This window comes from Netta rufina, assembly GCF_964035555.1.
Source record: "Netta rufina genome assembly, chromosome: 13".
NCBI lineage: Eukaryota > Metazoa > Chordata > Aves > Anseriformes > Anatidae > Netta > Netta rufina.
The window spans coordinates 13,205,186-13,233,138 of NC_140136.1; the positions used below are offsets into that span (position 1 = coordinate 13,205,186).

At 44.7% G+C, this 27,953-nt stretch overlaps 2 protein-coding genes across 2 annotated transcripts in view; both read left to right on the forward strand.

Annotated features, from left to right (window-relative positions):
• Window positions 1-54: 54 nt before the first annotated feature.
• Window positions 55-7,071, forward strand: NUDT21 (nudix hydrolase 21). The gene is made up of 7 exons (XM_084294666.1): window positions 55-231; window positions 2,298-2,498; window positions 3,716-3,779; window positions 4,476-4,565; window positions 5,231-5,306; window positions 5,682-5,796; window positions 6,785-7,071. Exons 1-7 carry the CDS (start codon window positions 116-118, stop codon window positions 6,804-6,806), a joined length of 684 nt encoding a protein of 227 aa, XP_084150792.1. The 5' UTR covers window positions 55-115; the 3' UTR covers window positions 6,807-7,071.
• A 904-nt stretch (window positions 7,072-7,975) lies between these two features.
• The window catches only part of AMFR (autocrine motility factor receptor), a 29,465-nt gene continuing 9,487 nt past the window's right edge, over window positions 7,976-27,953 (forward strand). The window contains exons 1-10 of the mRNA XM_084294431.1: window positions 7,976-8,274; window positions 9,639-9,731; window positions 11,521-11,685; window positions 13,372-13,524; window positions 17,808-17,848; window positions 18,361-18,493; window positions 19,041-19,174; window positions 20,726-20,836; window positions 24,122-24,312; window positions 25,908-26,011. Coding sequence (XP_084150557.1) covers window positions 8,056-8,274; window positions 9,639-9,731; window positions 11,521-11,685; window positions 13,372-13,524; window positions 17,808-17,848; window positions 18,361-18,493; window positions 19,041-19,174; window positions 20,726-20,836; window positions 24,122-24,312; window positions 25,908-26,011 — 1,344 coding nt within the window. The 5' untranslated portion in view covers window positions 7,976-8,055. The remainder of the gene's footprint in view (window positions 8,275-9,638; window positions 9,732-11,520; window positions 11,686-13,371; window positions 13,525-17,807; window positions 17,849-18,360; window positions 18,494-19,040; window positions 19,175-20,725; window positions 20,837-24,121; window positions 24,313-25,907; window positions 26,012-27,953) is intronic.

Sequence of the window (27,953 nt, forward strand, 5' to 3'; positions counted from 1 at the left end):
CCGCGCGCGCGCGCGGGAGGACCTCGTCTCTATGGTCGGAAGCGCGGCGCGTTGAGGCGGCTTCCGGGTGGTTGATGGCGGACGGCGCTCCCGCCGGCCTGCTGCCCTCGCCGCCATGTCGGTGGTGCCGCCCAACCGCTCGCAGACCGGCTGGCCCCGCGGGGTCAACCAGTTCGGCAATAAGTACATCCAGCAGACCAAGCCGCTCACCCTCGAGAGGACCATCAACCTGTGAGGGCCCCGACAGCGCTCGGCCCGCGTCGGGGGAGGCTGTGAGGGGCCCTGGGGGGCTGCTGAGGGGCCCTGGGGGGCTGCTGAGGGGCCCTGGGGGGCTGCTGAGGGGCTCTGGGGGGCTGCTGAGGGGCTCTGGGGGTTTCTGAGGGGCTCTGGGGGGCTCTGAGGGGTTCTGGGGGGCTCTGAGGGGTTCTGGGTGCAGCAAGGGAGGCTTTCAGACAGGAGCAGAGGCTCAGGGCAGAGCTCATTGCTCTCTGCAACTGCCTGAGTGGAAGCTGTGGGGAGCTGGGGTCGGCCTCTTCTCACAGGTACCCAGCAATAGGATTAGACGGAATGGCCTCAAGTTGTGCCAGGGGAGGTTCAGGTTGGAAATGAGGAGACATAGCTGCTCAGAAAGAGCGGTCAGGCACTGGGACAGGTTGCCCAGGGAAGTGGTGGCATCACCGTCCCTGGGGGTGTTCAGGGAGAGGTTGGACGTGGTGCCTGGGGACATGGTTAGTGGGTGACAGCAGTGGTCAGACCAGGTGATCTTAGAGGTCTCTTCCAACCTGTATGAATCTATGGTTCTATGTTTCTAGGGGGTCAGGGAAGAGGTGGCTCGGGGTGAAGGGTGGCCCCTCTGCCCCTCTTGCAGCTTTCAGGGTGACTCCTGGGAGAGCAGAGGGGCTCTGCTGCCCTTGGGCTCACCCAGCATGTGGTTAGATCCCCCTGCTGCCAAGTGAGCCAGGTGTTTTAATTCAACTTCACTTTGGTTGCTACCTGACAAAGTTTGTATCTGTGGCAATTAGAGCAATTATTTGCTGCACGTACTTTTATTGCATGAGAAGGCACCTATTCCTGCTGCCTTCTCTGAGTAAACTCTGATGCATTCTTTGGGAAATACGCCTGTCAAGCTGCAAAGCAGTAAATGTGAACTGCAATAGTCCATATTTGCTGTTAGCCCTTAATCAAACAAATTAGTGTGTATTGCTTGGTACAGCTGGGTTTATTCACAGTTAGAGTCTTATTGCAGAAGTTTGAATGTTAGTTTCAAAGGTTGGGATATTTTTGTGGTGTTTCTGAAGAGAAGAATCAGCAGGAAACTATTCCCAACTTTTTTTTGTAAAGCACGAGCTAACACTTTTGAGGTAGGAACTAATGTACCCACACACACATGGTATAGGGTATTACAGGGTAACACAGTGGGTTGTTAGTATGGCTGTCTGGGAATCAGAAAGAAAGGAAATGAATGGAAACGTAGGTGGTTCTAAGTGCAGGGGAGAAGCTTGCTCATGAAGGTACCACAGCTAGGATAATTTTGGTTCACTTGTGTGCCTGAGAATGGCTCCAGCAGCTGGAAGTGGCTTGTGATTTCTTTGTTACTTGCATTTAGTTGGACAATAATGTTTTCTTCTTGCCCTCTGTGCCTTCTTGGACTGTTTAATTTCTTAAGTTTTCCTTTCTTCTGATTCTTCTCTCTCTACTTGGTCCCTGTTGCCTGTAGAAATCCCTTCAGGGTACGCTGCGTTGTTCCTAGAGGAAGCAGAGGTCCAGCACCAAAGCCACCTGCGTGATCTGCTCAAGCTCTTCTTACCCCAGGCCCCCAGCCCTGCCCTTGACATTCAGTGTTCCCCTTCCATGATCCAGGCATCTCATTTTCCCCATCAAAGCAAACCCTCTTCTAACAGTTCAGTTCTCAGGCTCTTCATCACTCCTGCAGAAACAGGAGCTGTCCCGTGCAGCTTCCATCCTTCCCAGCAGTTCTCTCCCGTCCCTTTCCCATCTCCTCTCAGAGCCTCAGCTGCCGTTGCTCTGTGGTGTGCAGGTCCAAGTGGGCTGCTGGCACGTCTGGAGTTCCCTGCCTGCTTCTGAATCAGCCCCGTAACATCGTGTCCGGTCAGCCTGGCTTCCTGTGCTTGTGTCTCCTCGAGCAGATCTTGAAGTCATGCGGGTGCTGCAACTCAGCTTGCCACCTCCCTATGAGAGCAACCGAGTTACCCTTTGCTCAAGCAGGGACAGTTTGTGTGCTTGTGATTTAAATCCAGCCTTCTTGTCATGCTGTAACCTATTTCTTTTCCTTATAGGTATCCTCTTACCAACTATACCTTTGGTACAAAGGAGCCCCTCTATGAGAAGGACAGCTCAGTGGCAGCTCGCTTTCAACGCATGAGAGAAGAATTTGACAAAATCGGCATGAGGCGGACCGTGGAAGGGGTTCTGATCGTACACGAGCATAGGCTGCCCCACGTGCTGTTACTGCAGCTGGGGACGACTTTCTTCAAGCTGTAAGTCTCTGCTTATTGTACCGACCTTCCTAATCCAACCTTAACATCCCAGACCTCTAAATGTGCTTATTAGAAGCTAAAATGTGGCTGGCTCTGTTAGGAGTTCTGAAGAGGATTCATTTGTTGCCAGGACATAATCTGGGAAAAGGTTTTTTGGATGATGTTTTCTTCTGAAATACGTGTGTTTGACTCATGAGTGGGGTCACTTTGGGTTTGGACCAGCTGGAAATCTTAGTTACAGTGCATCAGCAGTCCTGTTTAACGCTCTTATCAGAGACAGCCTTTTGTTCTCACACTGCTAGGAAAGCTGTTATGCTTAAATACCCCTATGGTGTGGCTGCAGAAATGGTAAAGTGAAGCTCGGGGCATAAACCCTGATAAACACGGAACGGGATCCGTTTACAAAACTGCTGGGTAGGCTGGAGGCAATAAGAAAGGCATTTGAATGTGTGAGGAAAAACATGTCAGTTAGTTTAATAGTTTTCGCTACTGGAGTGAAATTTTAGTTTGGATCATACGTTTGTGGTGGTGGAGCTTGTTTTCTTGTTTTAAACTGGGTGGACTGAACTTGAGACGAGTTACAACCAGTAACACACGCAGTGGATGTTCTTAACGCTTGCGGTGTTTGCTCTCAAGTGAGGGGGAAAAATCTAACTTGGTATCCAGGTGCTTTTTAGACATTTTGATGTGGGATGTGTGTGTGGACTAAGTAGGCTGGGCTCTGACCATTTTTCAGAAAAACTTGTGATGTAAATCTCCTTTTATTCTTTCATTAATCTTGCATTAAATGCAGGAAGGTTCCCCACTTGACTTTTATGCTTCTATGTGCTTCACTAAGGGCTGCTTTTGAGATTAGAACAACTACAGTTGATACTTACAACCTTTTCTTTGATTTCTGATGGTTTTGTATTGCTGTTTAAGTTTTACCTTTTAAATGCCCTGTTCATTAACAAGTGTATTGTCATACTTTTGTCCCATTGACGTTAAAGTCTTGTGTACAGTTTTATTTTTCAAAGGGACATGTGGTAGTCCTTTTAGTTTTGGTGAAGGCTATCCTTTTGTCTTAAGCTTTAACAAGGTTAGATGTGGAAGTTCAGGTGCAAGAGCCTTGAGTGAATTCGTAGCTCCCTGCCTGGAAGCATGTCCGAACTTACCTGTGAAAGCCTGTCAATACTGTAACGCGTAAACCTAGCTTTAATCATTGATTATTTTAACAGACCTGGTGGTGAACTCAATCCAGGAGAAGATGAGGTAGAGGGGCTCAAACGCTTAATGACAGAGGTCTGTTTTCTTTCGTTACGTTGCAATTCTGGAATGTTATAGAATGTTGAATTATTCTAGAGTTAGTAGAATAGCCAAAGAATTAAAGTAGTCTCCTTATCACTTCTGTTATTCTGATGCCTTTGAGTTTGGTTGTAAAATGTTCTTGGGCAGCTAACAAAGTAAAGCAGTCGGTTCTCGTTCACCTGCATGGTGAGAGGGTGACCGAGCGGTCCAGTGGCAGCCCCCTACCTACCACTCAAGCCCTGTGCTCGCTTTCAGCTTTGCTTTTGGGCTGGCTTCAGGCAAGTGAGTGTGTAGGTGGGCTGTAAACTATGATGTTGAGCACGACTGAGGACTAGTTTTTGAGGCAGTTTTCACAACACACCGATTAATAGCTTAAATGCGCTCTGCTGAACCTCAGTTAATACTGTCGGGTAGTATAATGTGGCATTTTGTTCTTCCACTGGTAGTACAACTGAACGTAGCATGGAATTTGGAATGTTTTCTAAAGTGTCCTTGTCCTGTCAAGAGAGGTTTCTATGATAAAATGTCACTTTACACAAATATTCTTTAAAAAATAAATAAATAAAAAAGCTGTTCCAGAGTAGCCCTGATCTACATCCCTTATTACAGCAAGTCTTTGTGCTTCCAGTGTATGTTTTCTGAAATTTTTGCTGGGGTATTTAATTTTGACTGTGACTGGGTATTTGATAGATACTGGGCCGTCAGGATGGTGTTCAACAAGACTGGGTGATCGATGACTGCATTGGCAACTGGTGGAGACCGAACTTCGAACCTCCGCAGGTGAGCACTTCTCTTGGCTTTCATTTTCTTAAATATTGATAATTTTTTCCAAAAGTCTTCAACCTGCCAGTTGGGATTTTAGACTACCTGCTACATGAGCCATTAGTTTTTTTTGTTTTTTTTTTTTTTTAATCTATTTCATCTACTTTCTGTGACTGAGGACAAACTCCAAAGTTTTTCTTCTGGAAACTGCCTCTGCCTCCTCACAGCTGTCCTGATGAATGAGAAAGCATGGCTGTAATAGTTTCCAGTTCCTTGCTAAGATAGGCACTCCATTTAAACTCATTTAAGCTATTTTAACCACAATGGAAACTTTTTCACTGGTACAGATGGAGCAGATGCCCTGTGAATAAAATGGTCTGACTGCTCCAGTTCTGAATGCTTCGATCCTGCGAATACTTGCTCAGTTTGCTATTACACATTTCTGTTGTGTTAACTGGTAACGAGTGTTGGTACCTCTTGAGATCCTCTGGAGAGTTGTGAAGGCAACAGGATTCCTTCTTGATCCTTTCTCACAAAAGCTGTTTTCATTATTTGTTGCCATGAAAAAACAACGTAGGACGTGCTGAAAACTCGGACAGTGCTTAATAACTTATATATGAGCATTTAAGAACACACAGTATTTTCAAAGCTCTGTACAACCAAACTTTTTATTTTTCTTCCAGTATCCCTATATCCCAGCTCATATTACAAAACCAAAAGAGCACAAAAAGCTTTTCTTGGTCCAGCTTCAAGAAAAGGGTAAGTGTTTGCTACAGAATATTGTATTTATAAAACTCTAAATGCTCGCACTTCATGCAAGGAAATGTGGTAGCAAGTTAATTTTCATATGCTTGCAGTTGTTTATAGTTAAGCATTAAAAAAAATAAATTCTGGTATCAGTTTTGAAGCTAGGTGATCCTTTGAACACAAGGTCCTAGTAAATTCCCATTCTTGCTCCCACACCATGTGTACAACTCTGTATTTAACTGTGAAGGGAATAAACCTGCTCTAGTACTACAGTGCTGTATGTAGCAATCTTGCTTAGAGATTGGGGGGGTGATACCTTGTCTGAATGCTTGGTGGATGTTTTTTTGTTTGTTTGTTTCATATTAATCAACTCACCTTTATTTGTAGCTTTGTTTGCAGTCCCCAAAAATTACAAACTGGTCGCTGCACCGTTGTTTGAGCTCTATGACAACGCACCGGGATATGGACCTATTATTTCCAGCCTTCCTCAACTTTTGAGCAGGTATGTTATGTTCATATGTGAGGTAGTTTTGGGGAACTTTGACACCAAAGCAAGGCTAGGCACTACAGAAGCAAATTATGAAAAGGTTGCAGCTGTCCCAAAGAGCTTAGAGTTTGTCTCGCACAAGTTGTGGTGGATGCATAATGTCAGGTGAAGAGCTGAGGGGCACGAGGACGTATTAGATGGTGTGGACACTTCAGAGGCAGTGGTTGCATCTTGCCAGCACCAAAATCCCATTTGGAAGTTTTAACAGAGGAAAACCTGAAAGTGCGCGCGCAGCTTCGCCCCTGCTAAGTACCAGCTTCTTCCAAGTGTTTGGGACAGTGTGAGAGGAAAAGCCAAGATGCTTATTTGAAGCACTGAGTTATGTGCTGTGTGTTTTCCTCCGTCTAGTCCCAGTTTTGGTACTTGTTGCTCAGGGCCTTTCCCCCTCCCTGGTCTGTTTAAAGTACCAGGGAAGCACGGGCTATTACACAGCCAAACTCCAGTTTGGCACCAGAGCAATGGCTGCATCCCAACAAAGGACATCAGGAAGCTGAGATGGAGGCTTCCTTTCGCTTTGTGTGTGCACAGTGCTATTCTGTCTGCTGGGAAATGTAGTTTACAGGAATTAGCGCTTCTGCTGAGTCTGTCTGCTACCTTTCGAGTGTGTAAAGCAGGCTCTGATGACAAATGCTGTGAAAGAGTTGCCGATGGGTTACATAACTCTCACTGGTATTTTCATATCTGTGAAGCTCTCTAAAGAGATGAAATAATTATTTCTTTTGCAGCCTTAAGAGACAGATGTGCAATGCTAGCATAGCATTGGCTGTTAAAAATAACGCTTCTTGCTATGCTAAAGTCGTCTTATGGAAAAAAAAATCACTTTTCCTCTGTCAGATGGAGTCTTATCAAGAGCAAAACCAAAACATTTGCTTATTCATTCCAAAATGTCAGTTAAATGAAAACAACAAAAGTCTCTCATGTGGTATAACCCTTTTAATTTTAGGTTCAACTTTATCTACAACTGAGCTCCCATATACCCGAAGAGTCTGACAGAAGAAGCCGTCTCTGTGAGCACAGCTTTAAAATGTAGAAAAAAGAATGTGTGTGACAAGGATTTTTTTTATGTTGTTCTTTACCTGAAGTCCACTGAACTTTCTCTTGTATGAATAGAGAAGCGAATCTCAACTGTTTGAGTAGTGGGATGGCAATGTGATAGATATCAGTGTTTTAATCACTTTTCATTGTAATACTCACCTTTTTTTTGTACAACATTAAACAAAATGGGTCTGATTCTCTTTGTCTTCCAGTGTGTTTTTTTTTTTTCTGTGGTTGTCTTCTACTTTTAAGAGCATATTTTAAAATTTGTTACTTGAGCAATACAGAAAACCTCGAGAACAAGAGGAGGATCTGACCATTCAGGGCACATCCGACTGTGCCCTAATTTTCATCCCTGAGCAGAGACTTAGTCTGAGGGAGAGATTCAGAAGTACAACTAGGTGCAAGATAATTTTGAGCCTTTTTTTAACTTGGAGAACTGAGTTTCTGTTTTGAGCGAGAGTATAAATAATTAAAGCCATTTTAAAAAACTTATTCAAAATAATCTGTAGGCATTGCTGTTTGTACAGGGCTTTCACAAAATAAAACGTGCATCTTCACCCTCTCTGTCCCCTGAAGAAAGCAGCAGACTAACACAAGTCAATTCTGCTGGACAGGCCTGAGAGCCAATTAAATCCAGAAGTGAGATTCATTTTATATATTTGTAGCAGGACTGAGCTTGGCTCATGTTGGAGTGTGCCAATGCCTCATGCATGCGGTTCTGCATGATGCCGACCTCCTGGTGCTGTGTCATGGTGCGAGGGATCCCAGCACCCCAGCTCCCTCTTCTTAACGCTTCAGCCTCCTGCAGGTTGCAGCAGCCCACACATCTCCACGCGTTTTTATTCGCATACTCAGCCGCTGCCTTCACCCTTCTGCCGCAGCCTTGCTCCGAATCCCGCTCGTGCCCTGTGCCGGGCGGCGGACCCGCCCCTCCCCGGCTCGGGGGGACCCCAACGGCCGCCCGGGGGCCGCTCCTCAGCACCCCCCGCCCCGAGCCGGGAGCCGGGGCCGCTCCCCGGGGCCTTCCCTTCCCCTTCTCTTTCTCCTTCTCCTTCCCCTTCCCCGGCCCCGGCGGGGGCGGCGCGGCCCGGCCCCGGCGAGGGGCGGTACCGGGGGCCGTGCGGGCGGGCTGTAGGCCGCAGGAAGCGGGCCCGCGGCCCGCAGGGGGGCTCCGCGATGCCGCTGCTGTTCCTGGAGCGCTTCCCCTGGCCCAGCCTCCGCACCTACACCGCGCTCAGCGCCCTGGCGCTGCTGGCAGCCGCCCTCAGCGCCTACCGAGCCCTCGGACGGGCCCCCGAAGCCGCCGCCGGCTCCACCGCCGAGCTGCAGGCGCGGGGCGGGCCGCGGGCCCTGGACGTCGCCTCCTTCCTGCTCGCCGACAGCCTCTGCGTCTGGGTGAGGCCCGGGATGGCCGCCGGGGGCTCGGCCCTCAGCGCCCCGCTGCCCCCGGGGCTCCCCCGGAGCTCCCCCGGGCTCCCCCTCCCGGGTCCTGCAGCGGGGCCGGGGCCTGTGGTGGTGGGCGGGGGGGCTCGGCTGCAGCCCTGCTTGGGCGCCCGGGCTGAGGGTGAGGGGGGCAGCGGGGCCTGAGCTCTTCCCGGTGAGAGGTTTGGGGGAAAATCGGGGGAAATCGGCACTGCGGAGGGGGTGCTGCGGGGCCTGGGGCACTTGCAGCCCTGGAAGTGCTCAGGTGGCTCGGCTGGGGAGCTTTGCGAGGCTCTATCAGCGCTTTGAGCCCACGCTTTCTTTATTTTTTTTTCAAGATTTAACACTTAAAGTCATGTAGATAAGAGGAAGCATCCACACATTCTTTAAAAAAAATACTTATATATCTCTAGAAGCCCAAACAAGTTTCAGAGACGATAGCGTAAGAGTAAATTTCTCGCTTTGCTGATTTCCCTGTGGTCTGGCTGGAGTCAAGGCTCGGCAGGGGGATGTCAGAAATGCCCGGCTGAAATCTTGCTGCTGAACTTCCTGATGTTTGTCAGTGAAAGGTGGTGTTTGCTGTAATGCAGGTGTCCGGCTTCCTCGCTTGGCCGAGGCTAAGGTTTTGAGAATGCTGAGCACATTCAGCCTGCTGAGGCTGTTCGGAAACTTGGCGTTAGGACCTTAAATTAAGAGCCCTGGAAAAGTTGATTGTGTGCCTTAGGCATGACAGGGCGATGCTGCATCATCACCTCCCCCCACCTCTTAGTGTTTTGGGTAGGTCAACAGATAATTACAAATTTCTTCATCAGATCTGACAGTTTTCCAGGCCCGCGTGTTCGGCTCCTTACTGGTTTGCTTTAAAGCAGGCTCCCAGGAAAGATGTGAGCAGGGTTGTTACAGAAAGCTTGCATGCTACTGTGTGTTTCAAGTAACAACAGATTGAAGGTGGAGTTGTTTAAGTGTATGCTTAACATGCAGCTCCTGCACGTGAAGCAAAATAAGCGTCCTGGCGAGCTGTAGGTTTTGACCCCATGCTCCTTAGTGCTAAAGTTTGCTAATCTGCATAAAACAGTTTATCGCAAAGCGTTGGGTTTGTTGGATTTACTGGTATATCAAGTGTTAGTATTTCTAGAAAGGAGTTGTGACTTATCAGCTACTGTCCCTATCTTAGAAGAGGCCAGGCTTAAATTTCACCAAAAAAAAAAAAAAAAAAGGCAGCCAGAACTATTTAATAAACAAAGGAAGGCTCTGTTAGACTCGTTCTTTCCCCCTCTCTCCCTCCCTTTTTGAGTAGGGCAAAAGTATTTGTTACTGACTGCTTTATTCCCTTGCAGGTACTAGTGAACACTGCCTGCTGTTTTCTGATGTTGGTTGCTAAACTAATCCAGTATGTGGTGTTTGGTCCTCTTCGTGTCAGCGAGAGGCAGGTAAGAGAGCAATGCATTGCCCTGGTGTCTCTGGTGTTGAATAATTTCGTGGTGTGTGACTGGTGTGTTTTTCTATAGGGAACTGCTTAAGTTACACAATAAATTTTAAAACAAATTTAATTCCTACTACTTGGAGTTCTCACTTCTGAAAATGGTATCCAGTGACACCATACAGAAAACAATCCACCCAAGAAACCCCTCATAGTTAGCCAGTATATCTGCAGTTACAAACTTCCAGTTCATGTCTGGAGCAAACCTTTCTTTTTCATTGTCCTAATTATATTTTATAAGCCCACGGTCAGCTTGAAAATCTTGCTTCCTTAATATACACTTGGTCAGATTTCTTACAAGTCCACCTTGTCTCATGGTATTTATAACATCCATATATTCTTCCCTAGTCTGATTGCATTTGGCAGCATTTCCCCATTACATTTCATAGTTAGTTATCAGCACTGGCAGCTGGAGTTCCCTCTTGTACTTTGATTTTTGCTTTGACTGCTCGAGAAGTGCACGTGCTCTCCAGCCCCAGGCACTGAGTGGATGGCTGATTCACCCCAGGTGTAAGAGGCAGTAGGTAGGCATGTGCCCAGAGAAAGGGGGTGATTAGGTCTGAAGGCTCATACTGCTCGTCCTGCTCTGAGGCTAGGTGAGAATGTTTTTAAAAATACAGCAAGAGGACCAATAAAGCCCCATTTTATTTTTAAAGCAGGATCCTGCAAAAGATGAAAGCAGCAGCAGTGGTGGAATAGTATATATTTTAAAAACAATTGTGTAATTGCAGTGCTCTAGGAAAAATCAGGCCATGATTATTTTTGACACGCAGAGCCGAGGCACCTAAATCTTCATGAATAACTGTGGATCCCTCACAGTGTATTGTGCTTGTGATTCCCTCCCCTTACAGCCTCCAAGTGAGGTGTTTTACAACCAGGGCACGCTGAAATTGCATTGGGCCAGACTTTTTTCCCATCTGTGTTGACTGTGAGGATGTGGCATTGTAACCAGTGATAATTTCCAAGACGTTCTCCACCCTCTTAAAACGAGAAGTGGCAGGCAATAACTGTGGATCCCTTTGCTTTTGGACAGTGGGATAAGCTTCAGTCCTCATTTAGAGGTTATTAACATTGGTGAGCCAAAAGTGGCAGCATTGGGAAGGAATTCTGGGTGTGTCTTAACTCTTGTCCTGGTGATTTCATTGTGTTCCTTAACCAAGCATTCTATTCCATAACATTGTTCTCTCCTGAACAAACTGTCTTTCTGTCTGCTGCTTGAGAAGATCATACTTTTTCTTTCATGCTGCATGTGCGTGGGAATAGTTTTTTTTTTTTTTTTATATTGCTCATCCATTTCATTCTCCACTGTAGGCATTGTGCTTTTTAAGAGCTGACTTTTTATCTTTATCTCTACTTTTGACAGGTACTTGTGGGAGCATGGTGCTAGGCTATTTGGACATCTTGTCTAGCTTAATGTGGCTGTTCTTCTGGTCAGCACAGCAGGGAGAACTTTGTGTCTGAGGCCCAGTAGCTGTGTTGCTTGGGTGTGGAAAATCAAATATTAGGGACTTCTAATGTTTTTAGTATTTTTTTTTTTTTAATTCAGTAATGGTAGCAAATAACTATTATAGATGTGTATGCATCTGGCTTTTGCTAACACATTGTCATGTTCCTGTTTCCATCTTCTTTCTCTCTTTCCCTCCCTCACTCCCCTACATATTATTTACTTTGGGCAGGGAGTTTTATGCATGTGGATTATCAGTGCTTTCACGGCAGTAACCAAACATCTTCCTTTTCAGCATCTCAAGGATAAGTTTTGGAATTTCATCTTCTACAAGTTCATCTTTATTTTTGGCGTGCTGAATGTTCAGACAGTGGAAGAAGTGGTCATGTGGTGCCTCTGGTTCTCTGGGCTCGTGTTTCTTCATCTCATGGTTCAGCTCTGCAAGGATCGCTTTGAATATGTAAGTTCTGATTAAGGGCTATCTTTTGGGTTATGCAAATTCCACTTCTGGTTTAGGCACTGGCTCATTAGAGGTTGCAAACAGATCATTGAGACCTTTTCCCCACCTGAGGTGCTGAACATGTGCACCTTCCATTAGCTTCAAATAGGTGCTTAGGAATGCCACATCAATCTTACTCCTTCAGTTTTCCCAGCAGATAAATAGAGCCGAAGAGGTTTATTTTCTTTAATAAATTGCTCCTTGCATGTGCCCTGTAATTACTGTTACATAATGCTGTGCGATGTTTTCATAGCTCTTCTCTGTGAAGAAATCTTGACAACAGAACATCCCGTAAAACAGTGCCCTTCAGGAGTGGTCCATAAAACCTCCTTCTGTGAATTCCGTGCTCATGTTTCAAGCTCATTTACATCTACCCAGTGTTGACTGCCAATGTCTGTATAATACACAGCACAACATTCTTCATAAGATATATCCAGTTTCTGTTAATACCAGGAATAATTTTGGTTGAGAGACACAAGTATGCTAGGCAAGGAAGAGGGAACTGGAATTTGAACAATAAATCTTGCTCTTTAAACATTTATAATGCACATACATTTTCCTCAGCTTCTCTGTCCTGGATAAACCTTTGAACTAAATTGAATCCATGAATTTCCCTTTGGTAGCTTTGCAATTTATTATTATTTTTATTAATGTCCAGTAAGGCCTGTTAATTCACAAGTAGCTAAGCACTAAGCTTGAAATTAGATTGGTTGGGGTTAGGAAAATCGAGGCAGAAATGAACGAGGCAGACATATAGTAGTCTTGGTGTAGTTCAGAAAGCTGTAAAAGAACAAAGCTCATGTGGGAAAGAATCCTTATTATACCCCTCTGCCTTCAAAGCACGTATATAAAACAAGGAAGAAAGAACCAATTTAAAAACAAAGGGAGTCAACTTCAGTCAGACCAGAATGAAGCTTTGGGCAACTCCTTTCCTCGTCCCATTCTTCCCTTTCCTACCCTGAAAATAAGGGGATGTAACGTTAAAATCCATCACCTCTTGGGTCATTTTTGATTTATACAGTAGCCTACTGTTAAAGTAGTTTAGATAATTAATATGTTATATATGCTATTGAATGAGACACAAAACTATTTTCAGTAGGCTCTGTCCAGCAGTCTCTAGCTGCAAGTGAGTTTTGGGGGGAGATCTCTAGTTTTATCAATGTCGTTAAGTTCTGGAAGATAAAGCTGGACAAATTCAGGTTAGCTGTGAGGTAAAAGAAAAAACACGCAGAGTAATTACTCCCATTGCTCAAAGCCCTTAAATCAAGGTTAGGTGTCTTTCTAAAGCACATGTTCATCTGAAGCAGATGCTGTGGGTTTGATACAGAAACTACTGGGTGAGAAAGTGCCTGTGTTTTTCTCACACAGGTGACCTGAACATTGTATCAGATAATCATAATGATCCTTTCTGGCTTGAAAAAAACACCCTGTGAATGTAAATGACAGGGAGATGAGCAATGCTTTGGGATGGTGCATGGTTTTAGCTTTATTCCACACCACTTACTGCTACTCTGCATGGTTGAGGTTGCAAAACCTCATGGTTTTATTCTGGAAAGCAAAAGATTTTCCTGAACTAGGAGGTGAGTATGGAGGGCAGGGTGGATGAAGTGCTTCTTTAAACCTGTTACTTATGTTTTTGTGTTGCAGCTCTCCTTTTCTCCTACGACACCCATGAGCAGCCACATCAGAGTGCTGACCCTGCTCATCGCCATGCTCCTGTCCTGCTGCGGCCTGGCTGTCGTCTGTGCAGTTATTGGCTACACCCATGGCATGCACACCTTGGCTTTCATGGCAGCAGAGGTGAGGCTACCTTCGGGTGTCTTTGTTTCTGCCGTGCTTTTCATTCCTTCTTTGGGGTGTATGACACTCCTTGGTGGGTTTTCTTTTAGCTTCCCACAAGGAAGAAACTCTGAAGATGCATAAAATCCCCCCCTCTTTGTTTTAGAGTAGTTGCCAGATCTGCGTGCTTTCCCTGCTTAGAGCTTAACCCCACAAATACTCTTTGTCTGAAGAAAAGGATGAGAAGCTAAATCCGTAAGATGATGCTGAAATCAAGTGGCAGGGTATGAAAAAATAATGGTTGTGCTTCATGAACATTGCAAGAAGGGTTAGTTGAAATGGCCATTAGAGAGAGAGAGAGAGGGTGTACACGAACATGTAATGTGCACTTCAGCCTGTTTCTCTGAGGTGGTATTTTCTATTTCATTTCTCCCAGACAGGAGCATGACTAACATCGTTCCCCTAAGGCATGCTCATGGGGTTTGCTTCTGTTTGTGTGAAAAGTTGCATCCTGGGTGAGCTGAGCAGCTCGTGTTTGTGCACTCCTCTAAACATCAATACGTTTGTGGGGCAAGCATCAATGTGTTTGTGGGGCAAAGATCGGCATGCTTGTGACACGGTGGTTGTTGCACTCTGCCTGAGGAAGTGACAGTCTTACAGGGGTGGCAACCAGTGTAGCTGCAATTAAGTCACACAGGCACATCCTTAGTTCAGATAGCATGTGTGATTTATTTTGCCTTTCCACTATCTTGAATTCATACTCAGAGTTAGTGAGGAGGACAGAAAACAATCAGCTGGTACATCTTAGGGTACTGTGCTGGTCACACCACAGCTCAGTTATTTAACACATCGATTTACTTTCCCTTAAATACAAGAATATGCTGTGGGGCCAGGTTTGCAGTTACGTGATGGAAGGATACTGAAGATTTCTGTCTAATAGCTGGGGTTTCATTCGTGGTGCATCTTTTATCTTGGCTTGGCAGAAGGAAGTATCTGCCTTGTACCCGCCTGGGGCAGGTTTATCAGGGAGGGTCATGGTTCTGAAGTGTTGCTTCTTGGCTCTGAACAATGTCTTGGTGGACGTGTTTTGGGCTGCAGGATGGGGCCCAGGTATTTGTTCCAGTGGGTTCTGTTCTGCCTGCTTATTAATAAAGGAGAGCGTAAGTGTGTGGTCCTCAACCAAGCTGTAGGTGTGCAGCAGAGGAGGTTTGTGGAGAATGTGTAGGAAAAGGTCTCCTGGTGTTTGAGGCTGTTTGGAGCTGAGGTTTGCTGCTGGATTTGATAACCACAGGTTGATTCCAGAAAGCTGCCTGATCGTTCACTGACCTCACTGATACTTTGGCCTCTGCAGTACCCAAAAGCAGTCAGCTCCAAGTCTCTGCTTTGTGTACGCAAATGAGCCCTTCTGGCTGTTGTGACTCACCTCCCTGATAACGGCCCTGGCTGTTTTCTCATAGTTCATGATAAAATACAGCACAGAACCATTCCCTCTTTACTCTTTGTCCTGTTTGCAATTTTATAGACTTTTCACCTGTTTCCCTTCTGATTCTCCTTCCAGCAGAAGAAATCTAGTCTGTTTAATCTTTCCTCATGTGAAATTGTCCAACCTTGTCCTTTCCTGCACCTTTTTAATATGGGTGGCCGTGGGGAGTTTCCTTGGTTTCGGTAGCCAGCACTCATGTAAATGGAGTAAAGCATTCAGGCTTCTTTCCGTACAGGTACTAGCAGTGACACCTCGTGGTCCTCGAGCTCTCAGCACTTTTTGCATCAAAGCTTGAAGGCTGAAATGTTTTCTTGGTGGTGGCTCGGGTGACGCTGTTCGAGAGGGACCCTGCCAAACGTGTTCCATTAGTGTGTGTTTAATTACATTAAGTTGCATTAAGTTATTCATCTCTCTCCTGACTCTGCAAGCATTGATTTTTAGTTTGATGCCTGAGGGTTTTCAGTAGAGCAATACGGATGTTTTCCTTGGGCTTTAGCTAGGCGTCCCCTTGTTCTGTGGTATTGGTCAGTGTTTTCCTTCCTGCAAAGGGCGGATGTGAAATGTGGAAGTGCCCAGAGAAGGTTGAATAAGGACAGTCTGGCTGTTTCTTCTTTTTCTGTATGTGAACACTGAGGATTGTTTTGCTGTAATGTCTGCCACTGGAGAATTACAGTGTAATAATGACCATCCTGTCCCTCTTCGCACCTTTCTTATTTTAAGAAACTATTTCTCCATTCCTGCAGCAAACGTACTCTAATCCAGTTCCGTATGTCTCAGTTAAGCCCGTATAATTAACGATAGCGATGTTCAGATCTCGGCATCATGCCTTCCAGGTATTAGTGTATTTTCCTGCATAACTTCTTGTCCCACACCCATCATCTTACTGCCTCCCAGCAGCATGTTCACGTACAGGACCAGTACCTGCCAGCTGCCTCCTGGCACAGAGACCCCCGGGGACAGGAGTGTGTGCAGCGAGGCAGTTTGATCAGAGCAGAGCAAGAGCTGTGTGAGTGTCGTCACTGACAGCATCCTGCCATGCGCTCAGACCCCAGGCTGCCCAGTTGTGTAACTGGTGATGCAACGTTACACACTCTGCAAAGTATCTCAGCGTGCTGAAAGGCATTTCTGGAAACACTGGAGGAACTGGAGGCCATCGCCGTGACCCAGTCCTTGTTGTTCTGGTGCTGATGCTCTCGCTGCCTCAGCACTAACCGGTACAAATCATGTCTTGGCAACAAAACGTTGAAATTTTAAAGAGGAGTACTGAAATTCTGTAGATTCCAAATGCTGACTTACATTTTAACCTCTCTGGAAAGTTTCAGAGTTGGAGTCTTCAGCTTTCTACCTGACAGATGTCTTCCTTATTGGAGACGATGCCGTGCAGGCTGGTTTGTGCTCAATGGCATATCCATCCAGCAGCTCAGGTTCTGTTTTACCACTTGCATGGTTAGAATTTGGACATATTTACTTTTTTCTGTGGTCTGCTCAAAGCTTCTCTGTAGCCAGAAACCTCCTGAGAACAAAGTGCAGCCTCTTTCTGTTACCCACAGACGGGGTAACGGAGACAGGAGGGGGTCTCATGACATGCCCCACAGGAGCAGCTGATGTGTTGATTGAGATTTTTATGAAAGATGTTTGTCTTGAGAACAGAACAGGGTGCTAGGTGACTCGCTGTTACGTTCTTGGTTGTTTCTGTGTTATTTGAACGATTTGTGTGTCTCATCCTGAAGCCCTTGTTAGGACAAAAGTTGACTGGTGTGATAGGCACAGAAAAAAAATTACTTAAAGCCACCTAGTAAATAGTTGGCAGATATGCTGGACATTACTGAGGGTTAAATATGCTTAGAGAAGCATTTTAAGAACACTTTTTACAAATGGAAAAAGTATTCAGAACAACTGTTTTAGTGCTGTACCAGGAAGGTAGCGTTTTGGACTGTTTTTGCATGACTATTTAATGCTTATGCTGAAAGTATGCCATCAGGCAGCTTTAGAGAAGTGGTTTGCAGTTGCTCCTCACAAGTCCTTTGCATCTTGGTGTCTCTTGGCAGTTGCCAGCCATGGGGTGGCATGGGCAGTGTGCAGGGGGCTTGTCCTGCCTGATCTCTCACTGGGATGGTACAGCAAAGGGAGGGGACGCTGGGGCCAGACAGGTGAGACAGAGAGAGAGGTGACCTAGAAACCTCTGCAGAGGTCTAGAAACACACCTTTGTGGTGACTTGTCTTCAGACTTCTGGTCTGCTTGCACTTCGTGATGCACTCAGGTTTTTTCTCTGTGCTCAACCTAGAGAAGTAAGTATCACTGGGGAGAGAAGTTATTTAGCCCTTGTTCACATCTTAGCAAAAGGGGGGAAATGACTTGAAAGTGCTTCTCTGGTTCTTCCTCCAGTTGCTGCTGCTGTCTGGTTCAGCATTTTCTTTAGTGGTGGGATGAGGAGGGGCCTGCTGCCCTCACCAGGAGGTGATGGGTGGGATTGTGGTATCGATGCCAAGTGATGAGAATTGGAAATGATAATGTCACATAAATGGGGGGGGGAAAGAGGGGCTTAGAGGCTGTGATGCTCGTGGCTGCTCTGTGAGCACTGCGTGTTTGAGCTCTGCAAGGATCAATTTCTTCTCTGTGTGGAAGAAATTTCAATTTATGTATAATCTTCATGTTTATTACAGGTACATTACACACATGCAGTCATCTGTAATGACCGTTGTTTCACAGGAATTTGTTCAGCTGCACTAAATACGTTGTGTTTGAGCCCTCAGCCCCTGCCTCAGTACCACTGCCCATGCCAGGATGTTGTTAACGTGTCATTTTTTTCCTTTTTTGCAGTCTCTGCTTGTGACAGTCAGAACTGCTCACGTGATTTTACGGTGAGTAGCCCGTGTTTTCTGTGATGGTTGTTCAAGAAGGTAGCGTACACGGCGTGTGCATTTAAGAGCTGTGTGTAGTTAACTTGCTGAATTGCAAATGTGTATTTGGAGATGGGCAAAGGCAGTTAACTTCTGCCCCTACTGCTTTTTAAATACAATTTCTGCAATGCATGGATAGCTTTAGTGGGTGCTCGTAGTACTGTGCTAAGGTATGGATTAAAACGCTGCTGCCTGGGGATTGATTTATGCTATTTAATGTTATTTTACTGGTTTTCTTTTAAGATCTTGATCTCTGTAACTTTTCCTTGAAAGAAGTAGCATGCATGTGTATCTGTAAGGCACGTGTAGGACATGATGTGTAGGGCAGAACCTCTTTGTTCTGGTCACCATTGGCCTTTCAGGTCTGTCATGAAGCTCCAAAATCTTGCCTGAGAAGCACTTGAGAAGCTGAAAAATGTGGGTCTCTAGTTAATGAAAAACATAAAACAATGTTACTCTCTCTGCTCTCGCAGATATGTAATTCATCTCTGGGATCTCAACCATGAAGGAACATGGGAAGGCAAAGGCACTTACGTGTACTACACGGATTTTATCATGGAGCTCACCCTGCTTTCGCTGGACTTGATGCATCACATTCACATGCTGGTATGAAATATTGGAGATAATGTTGAGCAAAGAAACTTGCCTTAAAATAGAGTGTTGGGTATATGCATTTTAAATATATATAATTATTGTTTTGCTTATTTTATGAACCAACTGTAGAAAAGTCTTTAAATTAAGAGGAGAATGTAGAACAGGGGATTCTGTCATTCCTTCCTCCTGTGCAGTTTGAAGTCCTCACAAATAATTTTGTTATGGAGTATGAACTATGGCATAATTACCTATTTAATAGGTGTTTAATTAGCTCTGTTATTGAGTAATCAGACTGAATTATTTTCACTGGTAGCAGTGGATGGTAAAATGAATGACACTTGAATACAGTTTATCCTCATTACAAATGCTGTGCTGCTCATGTTTGAGGACGTAAAGAGCAGCAGTTCCTGTGCACAAGCGTGGTTAGTTTGCTCTCAAGTACTGGTTTCTTGAAACATTTTTCGCTTAAGAGCTGATGCAGTTTCTTGTGGCTGCCTCCTGGTTCCCACAGTGTTTGTTTCTGATCACTTTTCTCTCTTTTCTCCTTTCTTTCGCAAAGCTGTTTGGCAATATCTGGCTGTCAATGGCGAGCCTGGTGATTTTCATGCAGCTGCGCTACCTGTTTCATGAGGTTCAACGAAGAATTCGGCGGCACAAGAACTACCTGCGTGTGGTTGGAAACATGGAGGCTAGGTGAGCTTCTTACTCGCTCCGGGGTACTGGTTTTTATCTTGGATAGAGAATCCCAGTCAAGAAGTTGGGGTTCTCTTGTGTTACTTTGAAACATGATGACATGTTGTGATCTGGAGAGATAGTCTTCCAAATCCAACTCTTAAATCTTCACACTCTAGGGATACGTAGGAGTGACTTTTATAAAAGCAGTATGTCAGGTAACAACCATTATTGGTCACAAGTGAACTCCCCTGTCCAGTATTTCTTCTCCCTTGTCTACTGCCCTAAGCGGTAGGGGTGGCACAAGCTCTGCAGAGCTCTGCCTGGTTCAGTTGTCACATATTGACTTTGGCTGGGATAGAAATAAATGCTTTTAATTTCCTTAGGCCATGCCATTCAGTTACTGCCTGAAATTTAATCAAAATATTAATTAAAAAAGATCTGTTCAGCCTTTAAGTATGAGTTTATTAAACAGACTCCAAACTAGTTCTGTACTTGGAGTGGAGCTGAGAGCCCCTCAGGATTACTTTACGCCATCCCTCTGTACTCTGGCGGTGTGGCAATGTAGAGAAATGGAGAGGCCTGCTAAAACCTAGGGTTGTGCCATGTGCTTTGTTTTTCTTTTTTTCTTTTTTTTTTTTGTTTTTCTTTGTGAAAGGTTATCTAGTGTCTGTAATAGCAGGCTAAGAGCTGCAGAACAAAGTTCATCCCCAGTGCATTATTTCTTTTCAGTAAGATGCAATTGCTAAACTCCTCGAAGTTACTCACAAAGCTGTTTGAGTTGCAAGTGTCTTATCTCAGACATCTTATCTGAGTCATTTAACATGGTTTTGTCATCCTGATTGTCCTGGAAGAACCACATTCTAGCTTCTTGCTGAAGTTGTCAGTGGAAGCTGGCTTCATGCATTTGTGTAGTTGGTTATCACATATATTCCACACGAGCAGTACTGTGAAATATATACTATATATATATATATATATATATATATATATATATATATATATATATATATATATATATACACATAATACTGTTGTTATAACACTCACCTCTATACTGTCTGTTTTGGGGTATTATGTATTACAGTACAGCATGGCACTGTAATTTAAAAAATGTGATATTTTAATTCAAAGACAAGTGGGGGTTGGTAAAATCTGAGGGCAAAATCAGTCAGACCATAAATGCTCATGATCCCGAGAAGGCATCTTAATGGGTACAGCTATTAAAATTCACTTAAAAAATGACGTAAGTGAAATCTATACAGGTTATAACTTGAGGTTCTCTACCTAATGATCGTACTCCTTGGAAGATAATACGTCAAAGCTATTTGAACTTAGGACATAGTCAGAGATGTGCCAAAAATGTCTGTAAGAAGGCATGGAAGGGATGTGTGTGAGAAACTTCCTTTGCAGCATGAGTTCTGGTTATGGAAAAGATAAATATTCTGGCACACCTCATCCAAGGGAAAGTTAACACTGAGATTAAGGTTTTCTCAGTGCAGGATTCTCTACACAGGAGGCTGTGCTGAGATGGGGCAATCATGATTTCTGTCTCTTCCTTTTTCTTCGCAGGTTTGCAGTTGCAACACCAGAGGAGCTTGCAGTCAATAATGACGACTGTGCCATTTGCTGGGACTCCATGCAGTCTGCACGTAAACTCCCTTGCGGCCATCTCTTCCACAAGTAGGTTGCTGGGGCTGGGGGGAGTGGAACTGACCATAGAAAGGAAGGGTTATGTGGGCATGGCTGAAAATTACAGCAGGCTGACAACCAACCAGTTGTTGGCAAAGCTGGGATTGCTTCCTGCCTGGGCTCGCTTGGTCTGTTTCTAATTACAAAGTAAAGGTCACGTTCACTTCTGTCATTTTCATGTTCTGGTTGTTTCACTTGGCCCATTCTATTTTCCCTCAAACTAACAATTGTGTCTTCTCAGCTGATGGGCAGATAATGATAAAATGTGATCTCAATTGCAAGTCTGTACCCTGCTTTGCTGTGTAAATGCTGGGTAAAACAGACTCTTTTTTTCCCACCTTTAGTTTATCCCAGACTTTTCTTCTTCCATAAGGGTGTGTTGGTTTTCAGGTGATTGAAAAAAATAGTTAGATTCCTCTGTGCTTTTCGGGTACCTACTTTAAAGAGAAAACAAGCAAATATTTTTCTGTATAGCACATCCAGACATGGTGATGAATGCTCCAGGATGCTTGTGAAGGTCAGGTCTGATTATGTGATTCCATGGGGCTGTGAGTTCACAGGGCTGTGAAGGAGGTTAAACAAACTAGCTCAAGAGGTCCCCAGGCAGCTGGTGACTGGAACGGGGAAGCTCTTGACCAGAGGAATGATCTGCATCCTGTTTCTTGCACTCACTCAGCAGTGAACCACAGTAGATGTTTGTGAAGGCAGGGTGCACTTTACACGCACCTTTTCTTAGATCACAGAATCACAGAATTTCTAGGTTGGAAGAGACCTCCAAGATCACCTAGTCCAACCTCTGACCTAACACTAACCAGTCCTCCACTAAAACAGATCACTGAGCTCTACATCTAAACATCTTTTAAAGACCTCCAGGGATGGTGGAGGCCCATCAGGCACGTGGGAGAACAGACCAACCCCCACCTCGCTACAGCCTCCCTTGAGGTACCTATAGAGAGCAATAAGGTCGCCCCTGAGCCTCCTCTTCTCCAGGCTGAACAAGCCCAGCTCCCTCAGCCGCTCCTCGTAGGACTTGTTCTCCAGGCCCCTCACCAGCTTCGTCGCCCTTCTCTGCACCCGCTCAAGCACCTCCATGTCCTTCTTGTAGCGAGGGGCCCAAAACTGAACACAGTACTCGAGGTGCGGCCTCACCAGAGCTGAGTACAGGGGGACGATCACCTCCCTAGCCCTGCTGGTCACACTGTTCCTGATACAAGCCAGGATGCCGTTGGCCTTCTTGGCCACCTGAGCACACTGCTGGCTCATATTCAGCCGACTATCCACCATCACTCCCAGGTCCTTCTCTGCCTGGCAGCTCTCCAACCATTCCTCTCCCAGCCTGTAGCTCTGCTTGGGGTTATTGCGCCCCAGGTGCAGGACCCGGCACTTGGCCTTGTTGAACTTCATGCAGTTGACCTCAGCCCATCGGTGCAGCCTATCCAGATCCTCCTGCAGAGCCTTCCTACCCTCGAACAGATCGACACACGCCTAACTTGGTGTCATCGTACACCAGTCCAAGCCATGAGTAGCCAGTTTCTTGAGGAGAACGTGCTTAGGGACAAAAGGAGATATGGGGCTTGAATCGGGAATTTCTGAAGTGCCTGGTGGGTTAATGTGCACGGTCAGTTAAATTCTCCCTGCGGTGTCATGTGAGAAGATTCCTTTCCACAAATAGCTTTTTACTTTTCTGGTAGCTGTCAGAGCAGAGGTTATAATCTGTGTGCTAATTTGTTGTCACTTGTGACAAACCTTGCCATAAATATTTATCTGTGTTCCAAGAAGTCTCTAATGACATAATTTGCCTCAGTAGCAGAGACTCCTCTTGCAGTGCTACTGAATCGTGTGAATATTTAATCACCTCCTGAGCACTTGAGAAGCCCAGGGTCTCCTCTTCAGAAAGTTGTTTTCTCTGTGTCTAAAATGACCCATCTGCCTCTTTCCTGAATAAGTTCCCTTACCTCATTGGTGCATTTAGGGAGGGAACATATTGCAGTGAATGACTTAGGCTTGCATATAAAAATAGGCATAATTAATAACCCTATATACCAGATAAAAATGGCTTCTCTCCTCACAAAAGCCTGGTGATTTCGCCAACATGGAGCTTTTGTGTCCATTCTCAATGTCATGTGAATTCTGTCACAGCTGTGTATTTGGAGTAGAAGATGGCAGGGATGATTCACATTGCTGAGATCATTAATACGGAGATAAACAGCTGAAGTTTAATGGGAGTGGGTGTCTCAATCTTTTAGGCTCTGTAGAAACTCTCTTCATCTTTTAGGAAGCACTCAGCCAATTTCAAAACGCTTGTTGCCCTGAAACCTTGCCAGCCTGACCTGGTTTTAGCCATCCTCCTGGAGGTGATCAACCCTTTGGCTGGGTGCTGGTGCAGGCTGGAATGGTCCCTGGGGCTTCCAGCACCTGGGTGGCTGGGTTTATTTGACCATTTTTTGTGTCTCTACATTTCCAAAATGCTTTGAGATCTCCTGCTGGAAAAAAAACAAAACAAAACCAACACACCCTCCAAGTGTGAAGTATGTGTTGTAGTCCTGAAATGTGTGTTGTGTTCGGTTCTGTGAAATTCAGTCTTCCATGCTGAAAATCTGGTTTTACGTGCAAAAAAATACCTCAGTTGGGTCATAGCAGTCTGAATCAAAAAGTAGGCACGGCTCTGAGTGTTGAAACCTGCATTTCAAACGTTTCTCACTTTCTGCAAGACAGTGAATGCTCAGAATTAGGTGAGCATTGCCATGGCACAGCACTGGTTTATACTTGTCTATTGAGAAAGTGCCCTGAGTTGTACTCACTTTGGTGGGACGTGTCCCTGCCTGTGGCAGGGGGTTGGAGTTGGATGAGTTTTAAGGTCCCTTCCAATCCAAACCATCTGAAGAAATATTTGTCCAGTTGCTTTTTGTCCTTTTTCAGCTGGATTTTTCAGCAGGGTTGTGAGACAAAAGACACGCTTTGTTTCACCTTCCAGGCAAAACCTACTTGCTCTGAGCTAGAGGGTCAGCAGGCTGGCAGAGCGTTGAAGTTCGGGATAAATCTGCAAGCTTCTTTATAAAAAGTGAACACCTAGAGTGTTTTCATCTGGAAGAAGTAAGAAGCCTGTGCCAGTTGTCAGGAGCTCATCAGGTGTATCTCACAAATCATCTCAAAGCAGTTCACGTGGATTTGTTGGTGTTCTGTACAGAATACACTACAGCTACTCGATGTACTTCTGATACTGACGTCTCGGAACATTGCTGTAAACTCACTACAATATTACTGTTTTCCTCTCAGCTCATGCCTGCGGTCCTGGCTGGAACAAGATACATCTTGCCCAACCTGCAGAATGTCTCTTAATATCACTGACAGCCATCACGTGAGGGAGGATCACCAAAGGGAAAATCTGGAGGAGAACCTGGGCCCTGTGGCAGTAGCAGAAGGCAGACCACGCTTGAACCAGCACAATCATTTCTTCCACTTCGATGGTGAGTTGAGCACATCTGACATCCTCTGCTGTTGCCCAAATAAACAGAGGGAACAGCCTTGCATAGGAGTGAATTCTGTTCATGTTTCTTACTGCTCTTTTGTCTCTGAAGTTGTCCAGAGCCATAAGGATTTCTTGAAAGATTTTGTGCCGATAAGTGCTTCTTTTTTCTTGATTTGTTCAGGTTAACAGTTTCACTGCTGGCATTTATCCATTGCATGCCCTGCTGACCAACAGAATGGGAAACTCCTGTGTCTTGTTTTGCCACCAGGTGGCTGGTTAATTGCTGACAGCTGGGAAGGGAGTCTGTGTGGGACAGTCTAGAACTGAACCTTTCCCCTATCCCTGGGTAACGTGAAGTTCTCACAATTCCATTTGCCACTCAATAACCTTGTAGTGGTTGGTCAGGTACAGAAGTCTGCAGAAGCTGCTTCTTAGAAGTCCTGTAACTGGAACAGCTTCACATATTAGTTCCAGGGAGTTCAGTAGCCTATTACAAGTACTCACAAAACCTGTGCGTCTTAGGCCATGATGAGCTGTGTGTGTGCAGACAAACTTTCCCTGCAAGAGACAATTTATAAGGAATATCCTCCTTTTTATTTTTTTACAGTGTGTGCTTGTCTGCCACAGTTTCCTAGGGTTTTGCTGGCAGTCTTGTTACTTATCAGTAGGTTTCACTAGTGCAAATATTCATCTCTGGGCTCTGTCCTTGTGGAGCTCCTGTTAATGTGTATAGCTGAGATGCTGCAAGCTTGCACAGTGAGCTGTTCTTTGTTTTTGTAGCCTTTGGAGATTGTGGGGGAGAATAACGAGCAGAGAGGGTCAGGCGCTTCTAAGTATTGAGACCTGCTGATAGCTTCTTGCATGGCTCCCACTTTTGGGGTGTTTTAGGTCTCTGAGAGACATTTATATTTAGAATACCATTCTGTGTTGTGATAGCTGTCCTCCCCAGTGCTTTCCTGTGGCTTGAAGACCCATAAAATTACTGTGAAGACAGGAGGAGAAATTGCGTAGCTCAAACCACGCATTTATTTAAATGGAAACGGGGAAGGAGGAGGGAATCAGCCACATGCCCTTCTCTGAGCCTGAGCACATAACTACAGCAGTCGCTTGAAGTTACTCTGTCCCCACGTAGTGATGTTTTCTCAGTGATGCCAGCCACTTATTATCTGACCCATTTTGGGACTACTTTGAGGTTGTTTAGAAGCAGGCCTGTTTTTAGTGAAATTGCTGGAGTTATTCGTGTGTTCCAGAACTGAATTGGGTTCTGGATTATTTTAATTTTCTCTCTAATGGGAACATTAAAGCAAGAAAACGAGGTGTTCTTGTTTTCTTGATCCTCTTCAGGCTTTGAGATTGTTAAGCCACTGTGAGTGTGTTTCAAGAGATTGTCCTGTCTTTTGGGAGGCCGGCAGGTACTGACTCACACCAGCCAACTCCATCTTTGAGAAACCTTACGGATGGATTGCAATGCAGAACTCCTCATATGTACCTTGTGGAAAGACGATGACTTGAATTGAATACACACAGGAGTACTTCACCTGCTTAGAACCTCTTATATTCCTGCTTCATTCCTTGGTGATTTCTTTTTCTCAGGTTCTCGAATTGCCAGCTGGCTGCCCAGTTTTTCAGTAGAAGTGATGCACACTACAAACATCCTTGGTATTGCACAAGCCAGCAACTCCCAGCTCAACGCTATGGTAAGACTACTTCAATGTTTTGGACCTCAGCCCTCCTGTTTGTGTGAGGAGGGAAAGAGCTGCATATAGTTAGAGAACAGAAGGAGGAAGGAAATCAAAACAGTACTTAGGAGTGAGAAAAGCTTTATTTCATTGAAGCTAGGGCTGTAGGTTGATTCAGACGTGCAAACGCAAAAGGACAGGGCTGGAGGTAAGAAAGTGATGGAGAAAAGTTGCATGTACTTTTGTGGGGTATAGGTGCACGTGGGTAGACCTTTTCTCAAATTGCTTGGTGTGACTGCAGGTTTTTTTTCACTACTTGGCTTCACTAACAGCTTCCAGTAGCGAAGGGTCAGAGTCTGCAACCAGAAAATGTCGTTGTTGGCCAAGTGGCAACTGGTCAACCCCTTTCTCTGTGTTTTTTTTTTTTTTTTTTAATATATATTTATTTTTAATAGCACTAAGCTCCAAGATAGCTGTATCTGTTGGGGAGTATTGTCAGTGTGGGATGGGGCTCTCTGTAGCACAGTCGACTTGCTGATTCATGATGATAATAGGAGTGTTGAGGATGAAGTCCCAGGTTTGATGACATCATGAATAAACACTCCAATGTAGAACAAAAAGAGAAGGATATGACATCATGCAATATAAATATTTAAGTTTATTTAGTTTGAGAAGTGCCATTTCCTTTAAGTTCTTCAAGCTGTTTTGTGCCCTAAGGTAATATGTGTTCAGTGAGGGGCCTCCTGAAGACAATGAAGTTTTCTGAATATGATATCTCTCCATAGCCTTTGTGATTGTTTAATCCTCAATAGGATAAGGCCACAAGTTTTAGGGGGCTTGGGGTCAGGGACTTGAAAGGTGTTGGGAGATGATTTGGTGTGTTAAATATGCAGGGACTCTCCATTGAAGGTCAGCTTAGTTTTCTTTTACAGGACAGCGTGACACTAATGGGCTTTTATGCAGGATAAATAATGATTTTCTATCGCTGTGCATTATTAAAAGTAGCAACAACTTATATTAAAATCCCTGCTTTAGTAATTTGCTAACCTGGGCCTTTCTGTTAGTGTTACGTGTTTTTAATAGAAGCTAAGTGAAATTCTGTTGTGTTACTGAATAAAACCTTAGGGGAGTGTTTCAAGGGAAAGACCAGAGGCTGAAATGCTAGGTCAGTTGTTTTGGTCACAGATAAGTACAATGGAGAGTTAAGTTTGCTGTAGTTGTGTGTGTTTGAACTCACTGTCAGCTGGTGCACAGTTTTTGCTTTGCTTTCCATACACCTTCTACTCTTATTTGTGTTGTTCTCAGTTTTTTCCCTTCTAACTTTCAGCATTAGTTAAAATACAGATTTTAATATTTAATAAAGCCCGTCTGTTGGACTCTAAAAGCATATGCTTTGTCTGCCCTCTTTTATCTGTTTCATTCAGATACCATTTAAGTAACTTGAAATCCAATAACAATGCCCTGACAACTCTGGTTTAATTTGCTTGAGCTTTCAGACTGTATTAGAGCTGGTTTGTAGGCAGGATGGCTGGGGAGAATAGGCGATTAAAGCTTATTCTGCTTGTCCTTACCATTTTGGAAACCTGTCTGGGACAGAGCAAAATGATATTTATATTTTTTAATATTGAGCTAACTTTCAGTCACACCTGAATTTTGTACAGATCTTTATTAAAAGGGCTGTCATAAAATGAGGGTTGGGAAGCTTGTGAAGCCTTTGTGCATCTACAAGCGCAAAGGAACAGGAACCTAAATTTTCAGACCATGTGATGTCTCCATAGGAGTTGCAGTTTTGCTGTTGGCTTCAGTGGAGTCAAAATACTGCCCTGTAAGTCACTGCCAGCATAGGTTGTACTTTTTTTTTTTTTTTAATTTTTTAAAATTTTTGTTTCATATGTGGGTTATGATATCCTAAACAGCATCTTTGAACTGCTCTTTTTTTTTTTTTTTTTTTTTTTTTCCT

What these genes read in the sequence shown, in the direction of transcription:
- NUDT21 (XM_084294666.1), top strand. Translation starts at nt 116, where the DNA reads ATGTCGGTGGTGCCGCCCAACCGCTCGCAGACCGGCTGGCCCCGCGGG. An exon ending in TCAAACGCTTAATGACAGAG is followed by an intron (nt 3,780 to 4,475) that starts GTCTGTTTTCTT and finishes GGTATTTGATAG; the next exon opens with ATACTGGGCCGTCAGGATGG. An exon ending in CGAACTTCGAACCTCCGCAG is followed by an intron (nt 4,566 to 5,230) that starts GTGAGCACTTCT and finishes TTTTTCTTCCAG; the next exon opens with TATCCCTATATCCCAGCTCA.